The sequence below is a fragment of the Thamnophis sirtalis genome, unplaced genomic scaffold (assembly GCF_051295495.1).
Source record: "Thamnophis sirtalis isolate CommonGarterSnake01/CBP01778 unplaced genomic scaffold, rThaSir2_p1.2 scaffold_4, whole genome shotgun sequence".
Classification (NCBI taxonomy): domain Eukaryota; kingdom Metazoa; phylum Chordata; class Lepidosauria; order Squamata; family Natricidae; genus Thamnophis; species Thamnophis sirtalis.
The window spans coordinates 85,229,606-85,251,169 of record NW_028261384.1 but is presented as its reverse complement, the minus strand read 5'-3'; the positions used below and the strand labels follow the sequence as shown (position 1 = coordinate 85,251,169).

Sequence of the window (21,564 nt, the reverse complement as noted above, 5' to 3'; positions counted from 1 at the left end):
CATTATTTTCTTCAAGATTTGATTTTTGATAAGCTTATACACTTTCATCTATCTTAACTTTTGAAAAATTCTCAGTATCACCCTTCCTCTTTTGACCTTACCAGCAAGAGTGACACTACAAGCATTTATCTTCTCACCAGCCTCACTGTCATATGGAACCTACTGTACTATTCCACTAATTTATTTCCATGGGAAGAGGGAATGACATAGTAAAACAACACAAAGCAAAAAAACAACAGAATTGAGGTTATTATTGGTTTATAGCAGGTTCGTTGAAATGCATCTTCTAACATGAACAGATAACATATGTAGGGAAATATTTGATTCAGATATACATGACAATGTATGTGATAATAATATAAATGTCAGACAATAACATTTAAGATACTCTATACATTGTTTTTCCTTTTTGAAGTTGAAATGGCCATTAACAAGTTACATAGGGGTCTGACCCCTGCTGAATGAAAGTCTTATCCTTGAGTTTGCAAAAAACAATTATCAACATTACATTTGTTGACTGTATGTTGACCCCTACTCTGCCTTTTCTGAAACTATTGAATGCTCTCAAAATTAGAGAAATGTTTACAATGTTGCCAAATTCTATAAATGATAGCCACCAGCATTTCAACTATTCCTCCGAATGTTGGCTGAACTCAGCAAAACATAGCTTGATCCACATACGATTCCTATATGCAAGTTGTAGGAAAATAATATCTAAGCAATGTAAGCTGATACATGGTAGAAAATTTGACTGTTTTCAGTGGAAGAACTCTGCAATTATGCACTCTGCAATGCATTATTTTACATAGGTAATTTTAAGATTGAACTGCAATTATTTTGTAATGAAGCAGAATTAGGGCCTAGAATTATGGAAGTTGTAGCTTAATACATCTGGAAGATTAAAGATGAGAGAAGACAGATTCTTGTCAAAAGTGGACAATGGTTTCATTATCTGCATTGCATATATGTGTATTAATTTTTTTTCAATAATGCTGCTGATTGCAATAAACAGCCTAAGCAAGCAAGATTCAACTTGGTCAATAAATACTTCCTTTTCTAATTGAAATGGTTGAAGCTATAATTTATTATATTATTTTTACATGAAAGTGGTAGTGATAATGGGTAGTGTAGGAGTAGGAAAACAAAAATATGTGCAAAGGGCAAACCAGAAAAGGACCCAGTCTGGAAATACTTGGGTGAACAATAATATTTTAGTTAAAGCTTAGCTAGCTAACATTCAGATATATCTTGGTAAGAAAAGAGGTTTTTGGCATACATTAATATTAGCAATAAAAGATACTGAATACATGAAGGGAACTATTTATTACAAAAGTCTGAATAAGAGGGAAAACTTCCTCTATACACATAAGAATGATTTCAAGTTCAACCTGCAATTGTGGAAGAAGAATTCACTGATGCCATCAACTGTTCATTCCTCTACAATCTCCCAATTTACACTGTATGCATTATTTTCATATAGAAAGAAAACATGAGTTAGAATCGAAACAACTGTAGAATTGATTTGGAAAATGTTTCAGAATTAGGTAGCTAATGGGTAGGGGAATTGCTGTCAAAGACACCAAGGCCCTGGAATTATATACTGTAATCATTGGTGACTGTCACTTAACTACACACATGAGTTTTGGTATAGGTAGTCCTCGACTTACAACCATTTGTTTACTGACCATTAAGTCACAACAGCACAGAAAAAAATGATATCATTTTTCACACTTACATCCATTGCATCATCCCCATGATCATGTGATCAAAATTCAGACATTTTGCAACTGGCATGTATTTATAAGGATTGCAGTATCCCAATGATTATGTGATTACATTTTATAATATTCTGACAAGTCAAGGGGGAACTCAGATTCACTTAAGAACCATGTTACAAATTTAACACCTGCAGTGATTTGCTTAACAATGGTGGCAAGAAAAATATCTAACATCTATCTTGCTTAGCAAAATTTTGGGCTCAATTGTGGTCTTAAGTTGAGGGATACCTGTATATAACTTCCTCCTTTTTCTTCTTTGCTTTAATTACAAATAACAAATGTCATAGCAAAAATATTTCTGATTGCAAACAAAATGTACTAACAATAATACTATGTCCTCCTTCCCCGTTCTACCCACTCCAGCACAATTATATCTGAGTCACTAATCCAGATGCAAGACTAGAAGAGTTGAAGGGGCGCTTCTGTCATCCTCAGGATAGCAGTCATTATGCCAAAACATCAGCAATGCTTTATGAAGAAGAGGAACTACAAAGCCATTTATGACACAGGTCCCCTCTCCTCTTCCCCCTGTTCTTAAATTGTAGACTGCTCCTGCAGAAAGACTTCCGATCCAGAAGGAACTCGCTCAGCTTCCGAAGCCAAGGCTGCCTGGCGCAGCACACTCATGTGCTCCTCCGCCGCAGACAAGGATTGGTCAATCCAGTCCATGCGGCTGGGGAACTGGCAGGCATGCCGCGTGATCAGCACCAAGTGACTCACTGAAAGCAGCAGTGCTGTCGTCCTGCAAAAGAAACAGAAATTGGGGCAAGGCTGATGAACCAAGCCCAAGCCCAGCCTTTCCTACTCCACTGCCAAGTTTCCTCCAGCTTTTTTTAAAATTTAAAGTGTGCATGCTAAATTGATATTATAATACTAATATTTAATTACCATATTTATTTAGTTTGATGCTGCCTAATTTTAAGTAGCTATTTAACATTAATATTATAACATTTTTAATATAGTTCTAGAACTTTTGCATTTTGATTGTGACAAACAAAAATATACAATATCAAGAGAGTAAAAGAATTGAAATGGAAATAGACTGGTCACATAGCAAGAAGAACTGATGGCAAGTAGATAAAGGCAGTCATAAAATGGATCCCACTTGATAAAAAGCATCCATGAAAAAGACCTAAAACAAAATGGATCAGCAACATCAGCTAGTATTATGAAGTCAATTGTCAAAAAGAAGTTGAGGACCATATTGGTTGGAAAGGTTTTATTTTTTTTTAAATCTCATGCATATAGAAGCAGCCTTCATCCTGCAGTGGATTGACAATGGCTAAAATGATGATTAGTGAATTCAAAAAGAAAAGGCAAGAGAAAAAACAAATCATTTTGGATGAGATAATAAGATGAGAACTTAAAAGAAGTTTCCAGATAAGGTTAATATTTCTCAACATTAAGCTTCTATAGGGATAATTATCTATATTAACACTAAGAGAATGGAATAAAAATGAATTATGCAAAACAAAAAATGAATTTACACATAAACTAAAGAAATGATTGATATATAAGTCTCAAAAAAGAACAAATGATAAAATTACAAAAAGATACTATAAACATGATTATGAAAAAGTATTTCATCAATATTGTTTCAATTTATGTAAATTTCCATGGAGAAAATAGTTGAATATTTCAAGAAACAAAATTTGCTGAAGAATAGACTCGCAACAATAAGGAAAATTTGCGAGGGGAAGAGCCAAGGTCATGACGATATGGTCGTGCAGTCTCGATGCTCTGAGACCGCAGCCAATACTTTTGCTGCTGGGTGGTCCAAACGGACCTAAACCATCCCGAAGAGACGGTGAACAGGAAGAATACATTTTGCTGATCTCGGGGATATTGCAAAATCCCTGAAAGAAGCAAGAGAAGCTCTTCAAGCTGGAGGTAAAAAATCCAGCCAAGGCAGATGAAGTCGGGGTGCTACAAAATGGAAGGATACGGAAAGTGAAAGTGTTCCACCTGGTGAGGAACTTTTACTGTTTTAAAAAGAGACTGCCTATAAAAACTTAAAAATTAATTTAAATTGAAGAATAGAAGAGTCAAGCGGCCGAATTAAATTTGGAATGGTTTTGGGCAGTGGTTATCTTACTTTTTAAATGCTATCTTCATGGATGGAATTTATATAAGCCTTTTGAAATTGATGGATTAAGTTTTCTTCTTCCACCTTCTATTTATGATTCTCTGTAATTTATAGGGTAAAGTCTTCCTCTTTCATTGCAGCAGGTATTTTTCTAATTCATTTAAAGATTGGACTCTTTTTTTCTAACTTGAAACACAAGTTACAAAGATATAAAAGGAAACTTTTTAACAGCGTTACTGCTGCTCGGAGGCTGGGAGGCTTTTGTTCTTCCATGGGTTCTTTTTGACTTGGCGCTATAAGGCTTTACTGCTAAGCTACAAAGGGTGATAAGAAGGAAAACACACAGATGGCCCTTTGAAGTGCAAATAACATCCTTTGTGAATCTATGCTTAAATTTTATTAACCTTCCAAGCCAGAGCAGCTGTGTTTGTTAGAATGCAAATTTGCAAAAGATACTTTCAGAAGTACAGAAGTTATCAAATATATATGAAAGAATAGATCAAAAGCTGGAATACTTAGAGCACATAATAATAAAATATGATGAAAAAATTGAGGATGTTTATCAAATGCAAGACGGGGTGATTGAAACTCCAAAAAATGAAGTGGAAGATGAATATAAAGAGATTAAACCTGCTAATATTGATGGTAATTGATTTGTTCCTGAAAATGGAAAGAATGGAATACTGGAAGAGGAAGCAAATGGAGAGGAATTCTATTCCAGAGGGCAGGATATAGAAGAGGAAAAAATTAAAGAATTTATGGACTCAAAGAAATAAATTCTACTAGCAAAAGTATTGATAATATTGCTGACAATCAAAGACAAGCTGAATAAGGAAACAGAAAGAGGGCATCAAGATTATATGAGAGATTTTTCAAGCAAGGAGTTGCTAAGAGAAGTCCATACAAAGCTGATCAAGAAGATGATTAGAGGATTGGTATCACAAATGACAGAAGATATGAAATTGTTTTGTTATTGGAAAGATACAGGTTGATAGATAGAAGAATATAATTTAAAACTAGTTAAACCTAATGAAATTTATTGATAATAGATATAGCTTAAATAAATAACTGATAATGTTACTAATGTACACAATGTATAGTGTTATGATGAGTATAATTAGATATGAATATTGAATGGTACCCATGTATGGAAGATTAGCAATCCTTTTGGATTATACATAAAGGATAATAGTAATAGTAATAGTAGCAATAGTAATAGTAATAGTAATAATTTAATTGTTACCAACAATAATAGTAATAGTAATACCAATAATTTAATTGTTACAGAGGCGCAAATGTTGCCTCTGTAATGAGAAAGACGAGACAGTTGATCACTTGATCAGTGGGTGCAGCAAAATTTCACAAATTGATTACCTACAACACCATGACTGCGTTGCTAAGATCATACACTGGAAATTGTGCCAAAAGTTTGGATTTGAGTTCAGCAAAAACCACTGGGACCATCAGGTTGAGAAGGTTTTAGAGAATGAGAAAATCAAGATCTTGTGGGACTTCAGAATACAGACTGACAGGCACTTGGCCCACAATGCACCTAACATAACAATAGTTAAAAAGAAAAAAAGTATGGTTCATTGACATTGCAATACCTGGAGATGCATGAATTGAAGATAAACAGTAAGAAAAAATCACAAAGTACCAGGACTTGCAAATTGAAGCGACTGTGGAAAAAGAAATTGTGTGTTGTCCCAATTGTAATTGGAGCCCTTGGAGCAATACCTAAAGGATTACCTCGCTATTTGGAAATTTTAAATTTATCAGACTTGAACATTTTGATTCTACAAAAAACCACCCTACTTGGAACAGCTTATATCATCCGACATTACCTTAATAGTTCCTAGGTCCTTGGTTAGGACTCGAGCTGTTGAGCTACCAACCAGCCCCAAAGGCTGTGAATCTCACCAAAGATTAACCACATAATAATAATTTAAAAAAAGAACTATTCGATACAATTAAAGTTTTAATTATTAGGGGGAAAATGTTATGATACCGGATATAGTCAAATAAAAGAGGGATAAGAATATCAATGCATTTATAGATATGGATATAACATAAGGAAACTAGATGTAAACTTTAAACAGTGATTTGGAAAGGAGGATTAGGAAACTTTATTATTAAATATTATGGATGTTTAGCTAATTGGAAAGATACAGCATGATAGATGAAAGTGTTTAATCTAAAACTAGTTGGACTTAGTGAAATTTAGTGACAATAGATATGGTTAAATAAAGAATTGAAAATTATAACGTATACATATGTGTTGTGGCCCAGCAGGATCCGGTTGAGCTGCTGATGGACTCGGATAGCAAGGAACCATATGAGTCTGCCAGGGAAGATGTGGAGGACCCTGGGCAGGGTTCCGACTCAGAGCAGGGATCAGAGAGGCTGGTTGGCCACCAGGAGGTGCCTGAGGCATGGAGCAGTGTGGAGGACTCAAGGCAGTTTGTTCCTGACACCAGACACAGAAGGGTGGAGAAACGGAAGCAGCAGCTGTGGAGGCAGACTCAGAGATGATAACTAAGCCCAAGTGGTTGTGGCTTGGCCTCTCCCAAGAGAGTATATAAGTAAAGAAGTGGGGAGGAGTCATTTGCAAGACATAGCCATTTGAAACTGTATTGGAATACTCTGTCTGTCATGTATCTGTGCCTGTGGGATTTTCAACTAGTCTTGCGTGTGAGTCGTGTCTGGGCCTTCAGCCAAAAGGAGTTGATAAAGCCGTGATTAAAGAGTGGCAAACAGCCAAGCCTGTGTCTGCGTGATTTGCAGGTCAGGGTGGGGTGGGGTCAGAACACATATGTATTGGTATAAGAAGTAGTAATTGGATATGAATATTGAATGGTACCTATGAAAGAAAGATGAGAAATGGTTTGGTTACATATAAAAATTAATAAAAAAGAATTGAATTATGATAATGGATATAGTCAAATAAATGAGCGAAAATGATAACAATGTATATAGGGGTATTGGTACAACATAGGGAAATTGGATGTAAATTGTAAACGGTGATTTGGAAAGGAAGATTAGAAACCTTTGTTACTAAATGTTATTGATGTTTAGCTAGAATAGGCCATAAGGAATAGTATTGGGATACTAGAAATAGCAAATGAGATGCCATTATGTGGTTATGTCTTGAGCTTTGGTATGTTTTATGATGAAGGACATTTAAACAATTATAGTTAAATGAGAATGGGGGTAGGATGATGGTAATATGTACAAATATATTTGATTTAAAATACTGGAATTAATATGAATCATGGGTGACTGAAAGAAACGCACAATTTTTTTTTGTAACCAACTGATATACTTTCTACAGTATGTAAAAAAAGAGGATTTTTTGTGTTGTGTCTGTTTTGAAAACTAAAAATAAAAAACTTTTATTAAAAAATATAAGGAAAATTTGCAAAGCTATTAAAAAAAAACACCCTAAAAGAGGAAAGGTGCCTGAACCAGATGGGTTACTGGTTTATTATCATAAATACTCTGAGGATAAACGTTTATAACCTTCACAAAAAATGATGAATTTATTTTACAGAAGGGAAAGATGCTAGAGAATCAAAAAGGTTATGTTCCATTAATGTGTAAGAAGGAACAAGATTTGAAATCAACAAGAAACTCAACTGATACCATTATTGAATAATAGCTATAAGTTGTATATAATGATTTTGGCTGAGTGCTTAAAAATAATTTTGCAAGAATTTATTTATGAGAATTATTAATGTGTTTGCCAAAAAGTCAGTTAAAGGATAAAATCAGAAACGTTTTGAACATCTTAAATCAACATAATGAAAAGTAAACTTGATTTTTTAAAATGCAGAATAAAAATGTCAATTTAAACTGAAATTTCTTATTTAAAATTTTGAAAGATATGAATTTTGGAAAAAAATATTAAAATGGTAGAGCAGATTTTTTTCCTTGTTTTCCTCCTCTAAAACTAATGTGTGTCTTATAGTCCAGTACATCTCATAGTGTGAAAAATATGGTATACTGTTTTCTAGATTATATATGTAGTTAGAAAGTAAGGCAGACATCTATCCTTTTTCTCATGAGCGATCATTTTAAAAAGAAGAATAAGTTGTAAATCTGTTTGGAGAAATTAGCATGTCCCTCCTTCTCACTTGTTTTTTCCTTTCTCAAAACAATTCAAATTTAAATTTATCAAAAAGAAAAAAAAATGGCACAGAAAATGGCGCATATGGCGCATATGCAATGTAAACAGAGGCCCTCTTTTCTCTAAAATAAAGGTATCACACTTTCCCTCCAAAGCAAAGCCTACTCACCTGGCATCTAAGAGTTTGGGGTCCAATGGTGGATACATAGATCGGACCACATCATCTACCCTATGAGGAAAACATAGATGGTATAGTTGTAATTTAACAATGTACACATTAAGAAGTGAAATAAAAACTGCTATGTATCTGTCTGTCCATTCATCCATCCACTCATCCCTCCCCCTCTTTCTCTGTCTAGTATAAGGGGCATGGCAAGTATCTTGAACAGAATTGCAGCCTAGTTTACTTATCCCGTCTCTAAAACTTTCCTGATCTATCCTGCAAATCCAAGGGCATTGAAAACAGAGTGGGCAAAGAGCAACAAGGGCAACTGCCCCAGTCATGGAAGAATCCCGTCCAAAGTATGACCAGTTGAAACAGTCCTTTTCCTAAAGAAGTTGCTTCAACAATAATCCCACAATAGTATTCTGTATATCCTCCCTTCTATTTATTCATTTGGTTTATATCCAAAGGTGGGATTCAACCAGTTCTAGCCTATTTGCTAGAACCAATAGTTAATTTTCTAAGCAGTTTGGAGAACTGGTTGTTAGAAGAAATATCCTTTTGTTTTGTTTTTTCCACAACACGGTTAATCCTATAAGGAAAGCAGGAAAGAAACATTCTGGTATTGGCCTAATCTCTATTGCCCTGCTTACAGAAACTGCCTCTCCTTTTACCCTTATTACATTCTGGGCAGTACGCCCAAACTTACTGATTCCAGATGTTTTGTTTTGTTTTTAAATTTCCCTTTGCTGGTTCTTTGCTAGGGCTTGATTTTCTTAAAGGGGAAGGATTGTTTTAAGCTTTTTACACTGCTGTTGGGATGAAATAGTCCCCCGTTGGAATTCTTCCAGCTGGGATGCAGTGGTTAGCACTTTGAAGAAATAATTGAATAATGAAGCAGAGCTGCCAGAAAGAAGCTTTTAATGACAAGAAACCAAGATGAACGACATTCAGCAAGGCTTCTTGACTAGCTAGAAAGATTGACACTCAAACATTTATATACCCTTTCTGAGTTTTGGTCTAAAACTGGTTTTTGGTGAAGTTTAATTCTGTGCTTGGTGATGTTTAATCTTGTGTTTATTGATGGAATAATTTTCCCTATTCAGCTTTGTTTGGAAAGAAAAATGTTAACCTCTGTTCCTGAAAAGAAGCAGCTTCAGAAATCTGACTAGTTCCTGTGTCTATTTGTTCTGGTAATTGGTTTAATAAGCAACAGCTACTGTATTTACTCCTTTGTATCATTCTAGCGTTAATTGCTTTCTTTGTAGTTAGCCTATCTCAAGTGTTTACACTTGAGCTTGCCTGGGGTGTGAGATCTGGCAATGAGCTTGTGTTTTAATTTTAAAAATATTTAAATTTGTGATTTAATTATTTGTATTGTGTTTCATTTTTTCCTGCCTCATGTTTTTTTTTCTATCTGGGGAGTGGGTCTTTTTTCATTGTTTAAGTGGTTCTTGGCACTGTCCTTTTGGGGTGTACTTCTAGGAGGCAGGAGGCAGACTTAGCACTGATTTTTTTACTGCCTTTCTGCGGGCATGTGATCTTTCCTTAAATCTGGAAGATTTCCTTAGGATATCTTACAAGGTGAATGAGGCCAGCTGGTATCTTTAAGTGGTGCAAATGGATCTAAGGGTTGCTTCTCCTGGGTGTGTTTTTTCTGGAGAGCTTAAATGACCTCTCTGCTAAAGGATTTCACTTTATGAGCAAGACTTCGCTGCTGATAATTATCATTGCATTTTAACTATTTTAATTCCTCATGGTCCTCTGGTACCCTGCCTGATTTGTAACTCCAACTTGCAGGTATTTCTAATCTAATGATTGGTATTTAGGGCAGCTTTTTGCAAGCAAAGAAGCTTTTTGTATTTTTGGACAGGTAATCCTTGATTTATAGTAGTTCATTTAGTGACCATTGAAAGTTACTATGAAAAAAGTGACTTATGACTGTTCTTTATACTTACGATCACAAGAGGCTAGGTTAGGTGAAGCCCTCCTCAACATGAGTGATCACTCCCACCCAGTCACATGCCCATCCAGCTATGCCCACCCAGCCATGCCCACAGAACCAGTAGTAAACAAATTTGAATCCCACCACTGTTTATATCCCATATTTTGTTCAGGCTAAAATGGATTTTTTTCTCCCTAGACCAATCTAGAGTCCTGTTCCCCTTAAGTTCTTTATAACTCGCACCTTGGGCTGATTCGTTTGGCCACAACGATAATGTCACTTAGGCTTGCTGGATACTTCATTTGAGCACCTGACCCCATTGTCATGGCAACAAGCTTCTCGGTGAGAGTGTGGCAGATCTATTCAGAAAGTAAGATAAGTATTATTTATGTGAGGTGGGTTTGTCTGCTACTTAATTGTACTTACTACTTACATGTGTTCCTGTGGACTGTGCACCTTCTATCTTCACATTATGATTTTGGGGAAAAAATCAGAAATGTACCTTTAGGATAGCAATGCAGTGAGAAACCAGGCCCCTAAGGAAAAAGAAAATAGCAGCAAATTAGAGAAGTACTTCACCAAAAGTCCTCTACTTGGACTCTTCCATGATTTTCTGGTCTTCAGTTTTCTGGCGTTCAGTTTTCCTATTTAGACACACGATTTTTTGTTTCTGAGCATTCTGCAGGACATTTTGTTCTCAGCTCACTTGAATAATTTGGCTCTTGTCAAGTTGACAAGTTTCCCTTCAAGAATTGATTAAACAGAACATCAACGCACATTCTGCAGTGTGGTGGCACAGTAGTTAGAATACAGTATTGCAGGTTAATTCTGCTGACTGCCGATTGCCAGCAGTTCAGCAGTTCAATTCTCACTGGCTCAAAGTTGATTCAGCCTTCCTTCCTTCAGAGGTTTGTAAAATGAAAATCCAGATTGTTGGGGGCAACATGTTGAATCTATAACCACTTAGAGAGGGCTGTAAAACACTGTGAAGTGTATATAAAAGCTATTACTATTACACACCCTCACTGTCAACTTTGAGATGGATTGGACCAGTCACAGCCAATTTTCTCCTTTCCCAGCTTGACACACTTTGGAGGGATGAGGGAACTTTGGAATGTAAAATCAGACATCAACAACTTCCTTTCTCATGGGAACCAAGGTCATCCCCTCAGGTGCTGGTCAAAACCTGGAAGAGGTTACCAAGGAAGAGATACCCAGAAAGCCTAACTGAACAATATGACCTATGACAAAGAGGGAGAGAGCTGTCTAATCTTTAATTGTACAGAAAGCACGAGAAATAGCCAGAGCTGGTTTTAAGACCATCCATGCCAAAATGATGTACTCAATAAAACAATTTTTTGAGGAAACTGAAAGTTCTTGGAGTGCTGATTCATTGGGTTGTCAGTTGAAACCTTAACAATAAACTAGCTCTCACTAGAGAATTGAAGACATTCATAGACATGGGTGCACCCAATGCTTAATGAAGCTGTCCACAATTCTGAAGCTAGGAATACGAATGAGGAAATTGCCCCAGTCCATGAAGTTCGAGCAGATGGACTAGTCCCTAATAGGAAGCTCCCCCACAATGCACCTGATTGAGTCTGTATGATTGTAGATAGGCAAGCATCATAAGATCATCTGGTTCATAATAGTGCTGAAAATGATGGAGGTAGTGATTCTGGGAATGTCCTGGCTAGAAAAGTGGGGTCTGACCATACGATGGCAGAAAGGAGAGTGGAAAAGGAGCATAAGGAGGGAACTTCCCTCCTTTTCTCATTGGAAACTTGGGGGACAGGCTGAATGGCAGAGTAAGGAGGTTGGAGTAAGCGTGCAGTTGAAAGCGGATTCATAACAGCAGCCAGAGATTCAGCTCATCCCCTGAGAGTATCTCAGGGGATGAGAGTATCTGAGAGAACCTGAAAGGGATGTTCAGTGAAGAGGAATGTGATGTCCTACACTGCCACCCCATCCTACCGACTGAGTAATAGATCCTGCCAGAGGCGAAAGTCCCCAAGTCAAAGATATACTCTATGACCCCAAAAGAGTTGGAATATTTGAGAAACTACATTTATAAGAACCTTGGCAGGGGATTCATCCGGCTGGCCAAGGTCCGTGTAGCACCCTCCCCCATACTATTCAAAGAGGATGGGTAGTTGAGGCTATGCGTGGATTTTAGGGGGATCAATGAGCTATGCATGGAGGGGGGATCAATGTGGTATGAGTGTACCCCTTCCCCTAATGAAGGACATGTTGGACTATTTAGGCAAAGGAAATATTTTCAAGAAGCTAGACCTGAGGGAGGTGTACTACTAAGTGAGAATTAAGGAGGGCGACAAGTGGAAGACTGCCTTTAATTGCCCGCTGGGGAGCTTCCAATTCAAAGTGATGCTGTTTAACCTCCCAGGAGCCCCTGCTGTGTTCCTGCAGCTAATTAATGAGATACTCCATAAACACCTGTACAAGGGAATCTTAGTGTACCTGAACAACATTCTCATCTTCATCGAAACAATGGAAGAGCACATGAAGTGCGCCAGATGCTCAAGAAGCTTTTAATGATGAACCTATATCTAAGGTATCTAAGTGTGAATTCCACAAGACTTGCCTAGACTACCTTGGCTACTGAGTGTCAAGTGAAGGGGTGGAGATGGACCCAGAAAAAGTAAAAGCCATATTTGAGTGGCAAGCCCTCCAAACCCGCAAGCAGCTGCAGAGTTTTTTGTGAGACACAAACTTCTACAGGAAGCTTATCCCCTCTTTTGCCAAGATACCTCTGCTGATGATTAAACTGTGGAAGACAGGGAAGGGGGGAGGGAAGCTATACCAGAGACAGCCTCTAACCTGGATGATGGAGTTCCAGGATGCTTTTGAGACGTTAAAGGGACTGTTTGATGAGGAACCAGTCCTGAAATACCCTAGCTCTGAGAAGACTTTTGTCATCCAGGCTGATGGCAGTGAGGCTGGTGGGAGCAGTTCTCTTCCAGAAAAATTGAAAGGGGAAGCTGCAACTATGCACACATCCTGAAAGCTCACCAAAACTGAGAGACATTGAACAGTGTAGGAGGAGGAAGCCTTTGCTATCTGATGCGTATTGCTAACATGGCACCAATTCCTCTAGGGAAGCAAAGTACCATTTGAGGTGTGGACTGATCATAAGAACCCGGAGGTGCTTTAGACTCCCCAAAAACTTTCACCAAAGAAAGTTGGGTGAGCACAATACTTCAAACAATTTGATTTCCAACTGAAGTACATCCCAAGGGAGCAAGAATTTCCTAGCAGATGCCCTGTCCCACCTGCCATAATACAAAAGTTGTCAGGAAGAGGTGGTAGAGTTTTTTATTCCTTCCCCCCAGAAAATGGCACAAGTGATGATGAGGGAGTAAACAGTCAGACCCCAGTGACAAACTGACCCAGTAACTAAAAAGAGAGTTGCAATCCAACCCATAGTTCAAGGACCATGGGGAAAAGCTTACGTTGAAGGAAGGACTGGCCTGGAAGAGTGGCAGGTTGCATGTCCCCAGCATCCTAAGGCTCAAGTTTTTCAACTAAGCCATGATGCCAAGCAATCAGGCCACTTCAGGTTCATAAACACCCTGCACTTAACAAGGAGACAATTTTGGTGGCTGCAAATGAAAAAGGACATAGAGAACTACATGAAAAGCTGCACTGTGTGCTCAGAGATGAAAAAAAGACCAGGGAAAAGCCCAGGATTACTGCAACAGATAGTTAACCTGACTCGACCATGGGAGGAGATAGTGATGGACTTTATAGTGGAACTCCCAGAGAACAGGAGAAACACAGTAATCTGGACCATAATAGACTATTTCTCCAAGCAAACACACTTTGTCGCCTGCTTGAGTCTCCCTTCCACCCAAAGACTGGCCAAGATGTTCCTGCAGCATGTCTGCCAGCAGCACGGGGTGCTGAGAAGAATCATCTTGGACTGGGGAGTTCAGTTCACTGCAAAGTTCTGGAAGGAACCCATTAAGTTAATTGGATCATCTCAAGAGCTTAGCTCTGTCTTACATCCGAGTACGAACAGATCTGTGGAATGAGCTAACAAAATGATAGAACAATACTTGAAATGCTATGTTAACTATCAGCAACCTAACTGGGCAGATCGCCTGCCATTTGCTGAAGTTGCCTACAATAACACAGTGCATAGTAGCATGGGACTCATCCTCTTTAAAGTAGCCACAGGAGTGAAATTCATCCCCATGCCAGAATACCTGCAGGAATCCTGCTCCTAAGTGAGCCTAATGGAATGGGTGGGTTTCTTACAAAGTGTGTAGGGAAATTAAAATGAGCACTGGCTAAAGCAACAGAAATGCAGAAGGCACAGGCAGATAAGAGACGGTCACCCCAGAGGCCATTTCACATTGGGGAGAAGGTCTACTTCTCCACAAAAATATCTGAAATTGAAACACTCTATAAGAAGCTCAGTTCAAAATTCATAGGACCTTTTTTAATAGTAAAAATAATAAACCCAGTGACAGTAGAATTGAAACTGCCAAGCTTGTTAGTGAAAGGGCACCAAGTGTTCTATTGTAGTATGCTCAAGCCGGTGGCAGGGTCAGAATTAAATCCACTAGCATAACAATGAACATATCATTGCAAAGATTATAAAACGTTATTGAAATTGAATCTGGAAAATGAACATGTAAAACTTTGTATGATTCAGTGGGCAAGGGATTTTGTTATAATGTGATGCTTGAAGGATCGGAAAATATGTGGATGAAGGCTCTAAAATTTACATTATATTATAATTTAAAAGGAATGTTTTATTGTTGATATTTAACACCAGATAAGTTTTCTAAAATGTATAAAGGTATGTCAAATGTATGTTGGTGAAAAAACAAAGAAGGGACTTTTTACCATTTATGGTGTACATATGATAAAGCAAAAAAATGGATTATGACTCATATTTTAATACCGAAAATCCTGAAAATTGAGATAAAAATGAAACCAGAACTTTTCCTTTTGGGCCTAATAGAAAAAGAACTGGAGAAAAAAAATGGAACTTTGTTACTGTATATGTTGATAGCAGTAAGACTATTGTATGTACAAAAATGGAAGGACACTTTGATTCCTACTATAGAAGAATGGTTACAGAAGTTGATGGAGTTGGCTGAAATGGCAAAACTGATTATCAATTAAAGAAAAGAACATAAGTACTTTTGCTTCTATGTGAAAATCGCTTCTTTGTGTTTGATGTGGAAAAAAATGAAACTTTGATTTTGGGTTTTACATATTAGATCGATAAATCTTTATAGAAATGACTTGTTTATACTATTACTAGTCGATAACCCAGCGTTGCCCAGGTATTTACTTATAGGGGGAAATGTTTGGACCAAATGTAATTTCTAATGTTGGATGACTAATAAGTTAGAATTAGGTTTTTTCTAGTCTTTCCCCACAAACACTCTTTGTTATTTCATTTAAATTAATATTGCAAAAATAAGATGCATTGGAATTATGGAGCCTGAAACCGTCAACATTCTCAGACAAAGAAAAAAGGTATCAGATGAGATATGAGCTTGCAAAATGTTAGCACGGAAGGACAGAGATAGTAAGCACTAATGGATTTTAAAGGGAAACAAAAAACAACCTCTGTGGCAGATATGATTAAAAGTCTGCCAACAAGGGTCTAGTTCTAATATGGGGGCAAAATTGATATTTAAGGTTAATGATGATCATAATGAAAGGAAAGTATCATTCAGCTAAAAACAAATATTATTGGATAACAAGGCTATTTTCAAAGGCTAACTATTTATCCTATGCAGTTTTTTCTCCGCACCAACATAGGTTTAAAAATGGGTAAAGAAATATGTGTTTGGTTCACCTGTATTTGTCAAATACTTGACTATCAATCCTTTTCAATGTAGTACTTCTATACTAAGCATTTAAAGAGAGGAATTTGAAGAGATTTTTGGCCTTTATTCTCTGATCCCATTTTGTCCCAAATTGCATGCAGTCTAGGAGGCATTGTTGCCCAACTTACGAAGCGTCGTCAATCCAGTCCTCATTTGCCAGGATTGCTTCAATATGTGGGTTTGTTATTACAACATCATCCATCTCCAATTCAGAGGGTTCAGACTGTGTCTCCATGGTACCAATTAGGTCAACAATAGGCCTAGGAGGAAGCACAATAGAAATCTAAAGCATTGTTGGATGTGTGTGTTAAAATACCCCTAATTAAGCTTATTTTTGACCAGTAAATTAAGTATGTTTTGAGATCAAAATTTACTCATAATTGACTGTCATTTATTATTAACAAAAGTCATAGATTAGATATTCCCATTTTGGAATCTTTCACATGTGCTGTGCCTGCAGTGCCTTGACTCCTTAATTTTGGCGATCCTGGTTTCAAATTCTGGAAATTGCTGTCCCAAAACATTCTAGGTGAGTGAATGAATTATTAGAATGCACAATTGAAAAATTATCTCACCTGGTATCATAATGACTCAAGAAGTCCTTGGGTCGGCAGTAACGCTGCCTGCATACCACAACCAGAGCCACAAAAGAAGCCAGGAAGATGGTTGCCAATACCCCAATAGCTACAATGACAACAGTCTCCATTGATGCTCGTGGTAACCTCAGGGGATGAATGGACAGTTCAACAGCAAGATGTTTTCAGAAACACTTCTACCTGAATTAAAACTGAATAAAATGAAGTCTTGCTGGTTAAATATACCAGAAATAATGAAACTTTGGGCTTTCAGAATCTTCTTTAAAAAAATATCTGAGATTCAAGATAAAGATACAGAAGAGTTCTATATCAAGCAATTTGAATAAACATTGAACAGAATTCACAGTCTTTTCAAACAATAATATGGATCACACTAACTTTTTTCTCAAGCATTATAAGGTTGCTATTAGAACAATAGAGGCTTAAATCCTTGCTAATATGTTGAAATGTTGAGTGATCTATTCATATATCCATATATCTATATTGTGCCCATTCTCACATATTCTTGCTAGCATCTGTCAGATGATCTGCTTCCTTCTTTGATTATCTTTATGATTAATTGAAGTATTATATAACTTTGCCAGATTTTTTTTAAAATTATGTAATACTTCAATTAATGTATTATGCAATCTTGCTTAAGTATATGCTTAGCAAAATGAAATCATGGCTCATCTGATCCATTATGTTTTACACTCAAAATGTCTTTTTAATTAAATAATTCTTTGGCAGATTGCAATCTAATGTTTTCTTTTTGTATTTCTATTTCCATTGCTTTAGGGAACTTCTGCCCAACCCTTTTGTCAATTTAGAATGTGTTCTAAAGCCAAATGTTCCTTCAGTTTCCCACTGTATCATTTGTGTTTGAAAGCTGAGCCTTTCCCCCTCCTTGATTCTATGTTAGTTTTTCTGAAATTGATTTTTTCCCTATTGGATTGTTTTTCTTGCTTGATTCTGAGTTTCAATACCCTACTACGCCTATGTCAGCCAGGTTTAAAAATCATAACACTTTTAAATAATTATTTTCCTAAAAACAGCTCTATTAGACAGCTGCAGATGAGTGTTCTTTTCTCACCATTTGAAAGTTAATAGAAGTAAATATGAACACCTGTTGGCTTTAAAGTGTTGGAATTGTTAAGAAACAGTTTATGAGTAGCTATTTGTGGAGCAAACTAATTGCCCCCAAACAAGTGGGATAACTTGTCAGGATAAAATTAATGACTGGAATGTACTAATAGAAGGATATAAACTGTTCAAAATAAAGAGACCTAATAAAAGAGGAGGTGAAATTGCATTATATGTAAACTTTACAGAAATGCATACACCAAGGATGAAACCTCTTAAAATACATATGGGTCAATATAAAAAAAAAGATGCCATTGTCATATACTACAGGCCACCCAACCAACATTAGCTATCTTGATATCAAGTGGGAGACAAATTCTGCATCAAGAGGGAGATCAATCATGTTTCTGACTAACTCAACTGACAAGTTTGTCATATAAAAGGTAGAGAAAGGAACTAGAGGAATGCTATACTGGGCCTAATTCTTACTAACTGAGAAGAAATTATAAAGGAGGTTGAATTACAGGAATTTTCGAGGAGAGTGACCAAGCCATATTAGAATGAAATATAATACAGACACAAGCAATAGAACATAATAAGACCAATGTATTAGACCAGGAGCCTCCAACCTTGGCAACTTTAAGACTTGTGGACTTCAACTCCCAGAATTCCTCAGCCAGCGAAGCTGAAGTTGAAGTCCACAAGTCTTAAAGTTGCCAAGGTTGGAGACCCCTGTCTTAGACTTTAAAAGAACTGATGTCAAAAACTTGGGAAGGACGCCATAGATGAAAATCTTAAAGGGGAAAAGAACTCAAGAAGCTTGAGAAACTGAAAAATATGATTTAAAAAGCCCAACCCAGCACAATTCCACTGATTAGAAAGCTAGAAGCTAAAACACATGAAGACTGGTTGCAGAATTCGGTATATATAGTCTAGTGAAAAGAAGAAGTAGGGGCAACATGATAGAAGTGTTCCAATATTTGAGGGGCTACCACAAAGAAGAAAGGGTCAACCTATTTTCCAAAGCACCAGAAAGCAAGAAAAGAAGCAATCAATGGAAACTAATCAAGGAAAGAAGAGCCTAAAACTGAGGAGAAATTTCCTGACAGTGAGAACAATAAAGCAGTGGAATGGTTTGCCTTTGGAAGTTGTGGGTGCTGCATCACTGGAGGTTTTTAAAAAGAGACCTGGCAAACATTTTTCTGAAATGGTATAGGGTCTCCTGCATGAGCAGGGGATTGGACTAGAAGACCTTTAAGTTAACTGTTAACTGTTCTAGCCTTTGAGCAATGTCTTTGGAACTCTTCAGTCATCCAGGTCATGGTTGTCCAAAAATGATTTTTCAAGAGATATCTGGACTTTCTGTTTTTTCTTTGAAGATGTTTTGCTTCTCATTCAAGAAGCTTCTTCAGCTCTGACTGGATGGTGGGGAATGGAAGGATTTATACTCTTTGCAGATAGATAGTTATTTATAATAATAAATAAATATATAATAAATACAACGAAGATTTCCACAGATTAAAAACACGGCTGTGCCATGGGTTCAGCTGTTGTGGCCAATCTCTACATGGAAAAGGTAGAAACCAAAGTCCTAGACTCCTTCAAAGGAATTCCACCCATTCGCTGGTATACTGGTAAGTAAGTAGACGATACTTGGGTCAAGATCAAAACACAGGAATTAGAAGGTTTTTTTGAAGTTTGAAGTTTATTTATATGCTGCCCTTTTCCCTGGGGGGACTCAGGGCGGCTCACAACCCAAAGGGGAGGGGGAGACAAACTTTTAACATATAAGACAATACATAATTAAAAAAAAAAAAAACACCACAACATTCATACCATTCGGGCGGGTTACAGTCTTAGCCCCAGGCCTGACGGGATAGCCAGATTCTGAGGGCTGTGCAGAAGGTCTGGAGGGTGGTGAGGGTATGAATCTCCACGGGGAGATCGTTCCATAGGGTCGGAGCTGCCACCGAGAAGGCTCTCCTCTGCGTAGTTGCCAGTCGGCATTGACCGGCAGATGGAACTCGGAGGAGGCCTAATCGATGAGATCTAATAGGTCGCGTGGAGGTAATTGGCAGTAGGTGGTCTCTCGCGTGGAGGTAATTGGCAGTAGGCGGTCTCTCAAGTACCCAGATCCACTACCATGTAGGGCTTTATGGGTGACAAGTAGCACCTTGAAGCGCACCCGGAGATCGACAGGTAGCCAGTGCAGCTCGCGGAGGATAGGTGTTATGTGGGTGAAGCGAGGTGCACCCACAATCGCTTGCGCGGCCGCATTCTGGACTAGCCGAAGTCGCCGAATACTCTTCAAGGGCAGCCCCATGTAGAGCACATTGCAGTACTCCAGCCTAGAGGTCACAAGGGCACGAGTGACTGTTGTGAGAGCCTCACGGTTCAGGTAGGGGCGCAACTGGTGCACCAGGCGAACCTGGGCAAATGCCCCCCTGGTCACAGCTGACAAATGGTGTTCGAAAGTCAGCTGTGGGTCCAGGAGGACTCCCAAGTTGCAGACCCTGTCTGAGGGGTATAATGTTTGACCCCCCAGCCTGAGAGGTGGAATACTTGCCAAATTGGTGGGAGGGAAACACAACAGCCACTCGGTCTTATCTGGGTTGAGCACGAGTTTGTTAGCCCTCATCCAGTCCCTAACAGCTTCAAGTCCCTGGTTCATCACGTCCATCACTTCATTGAGTTGGCACGGGGCAGACAGATACAACTGTTTACCAAACATATCAACTCTGTGGACAGATACATCAAATTCACATGGGAAGATGTTAAGGAAAATAGTTTAGTCTGCCTGGACTGTGCAGCTGTCAGACAGAAGTTTTAACACTGAAGTTTACAGAACCTCCCCCCTCCCCGGGTCAATATTTATATTTTGATTCTCACTACCCACTGGAGCACAAAATGGGAGTCAGGACCCCACACCATTGAGCAGAAGGCCTACCAGCAGAGATGGGAAAGAAAAAGAACTAAAACATATCAAGGGAGCCCTCAGGACGTGTAGCTATCCCATAGGACCTATTGCAACAAACCAAGCCGCTTTCCCCCAGAGAAGTCAATTCTTCTCATGTTTTGATTTCTATATTAAATGCATCCCAGACTCCAAGAATTTAATGCCAGATCAGTTTTCTTGCAAACCAGTATATTCTGTTCAAAAATCCCATAACCAACAACAATCCTACAATCTTCCAATTTCCAGATTCATCAATCACCACCAACCAATGAGAGATTGGAAGCTATCCAACTGCACCAGGACATACTCACAAGCATAAAGACATGGCATGATCTTAGTACTTGGATCAGACAGAGGCGTGCAATTTCTATCTAGATTTTGGAAAGCGCTTTTCCAGCTGCTAAATGTCAAGATTAACCTCTCCTCAGCTCACCTCCTTGCCACGAATGGGAAGGCCAGTATTTCATTAAGCATTACTTTTTGAAGATGCCACCCAAGCCCAATAAGATCCCAGCAACACCCTCCAATGCCAGTCATAATAGAGGGAGAACCAGAATACGAGGTGGAAGAAATCTTAGACTTTAGGAAAAGAAGCAAAGACATCTAGCACTTGATTCATTGGAAAGGCTACATGGTTGCAAATCACTCCTAGGAAAATGAATGGTATGTTGATGCCCCTGATTTAGTTCATCAATTCCATCAACACTTCCCTGACAAGCCATGGCCAACCAAGTTATGCCAATTTCACTAAAGGAACTGGTTGAAGAAGAGGTTAGCTAGTCCCTCTGCATTCTTCTGGGGGGAAGAGGGAGACTTACCTAGGATGCACCTTCCATACCTGGCCTTCAACTCCTGAGAAGGGGCAGGGAGGGACCCTCTAAAGATGTTTGTATATTACAGCAACACCACCTGATTCACCAGCTCATGGAGAGAAGTGGGAGGAGGATTCCTTTGAAACTGCCTCCCTTCCACCCTTGCCAAC

General features: G+C 38.2%; 1 protein-coding gene across 2 annotated transcripts in view; it reads right to left on the bottom strand.

Moving 5' to 3' along the window:
- Positions 1 to 241: 241 nt before the first annotated feature.
- TMEM98 (transmembrane protein 98) overlaps positions 242 to 21,564 on the bottom strand; it is a 36,138-nt gene continuing 14,815 nt past the window's right edge. For both annotated transcript variants that reach the window (XM_087713258.1, XM_087713257.1), the window contains exons 2-7: positions 16,544 to 16,755; positions 16,097 to 16,228; positions 10,601 to 10,634; positions 10,342 to 10,457; positions 8,160 to 8,219; positions 242 to 2,520 (exon numbers count right to left, since the gene is read on the bottom strand). In XM_087713258.1, coding sequence (XP_087569384.1) covers positions 2,313 to 2,520; positions 8,160 to 8,219; positions 10,342 to 10,457; positions 10,601 to 10,634; positions 16,097 to 16,228; positions 16,544 to 16,674 — 681 coding nt within the window. In that variant the 5' untranslated portion in view covers positions 16,675 to 16,755 and the 3' untranslated portion in view covers positions 242 to 2,312. The remainder of the gene's footprint in view (positions 2,521 to 8,159; positions 8,220 to 10,341; positions 10,458 to 10,600; positions 10,635 to 16,096; positions 16,229 to 16,543; positions 16,756 to 21,564) is intronic.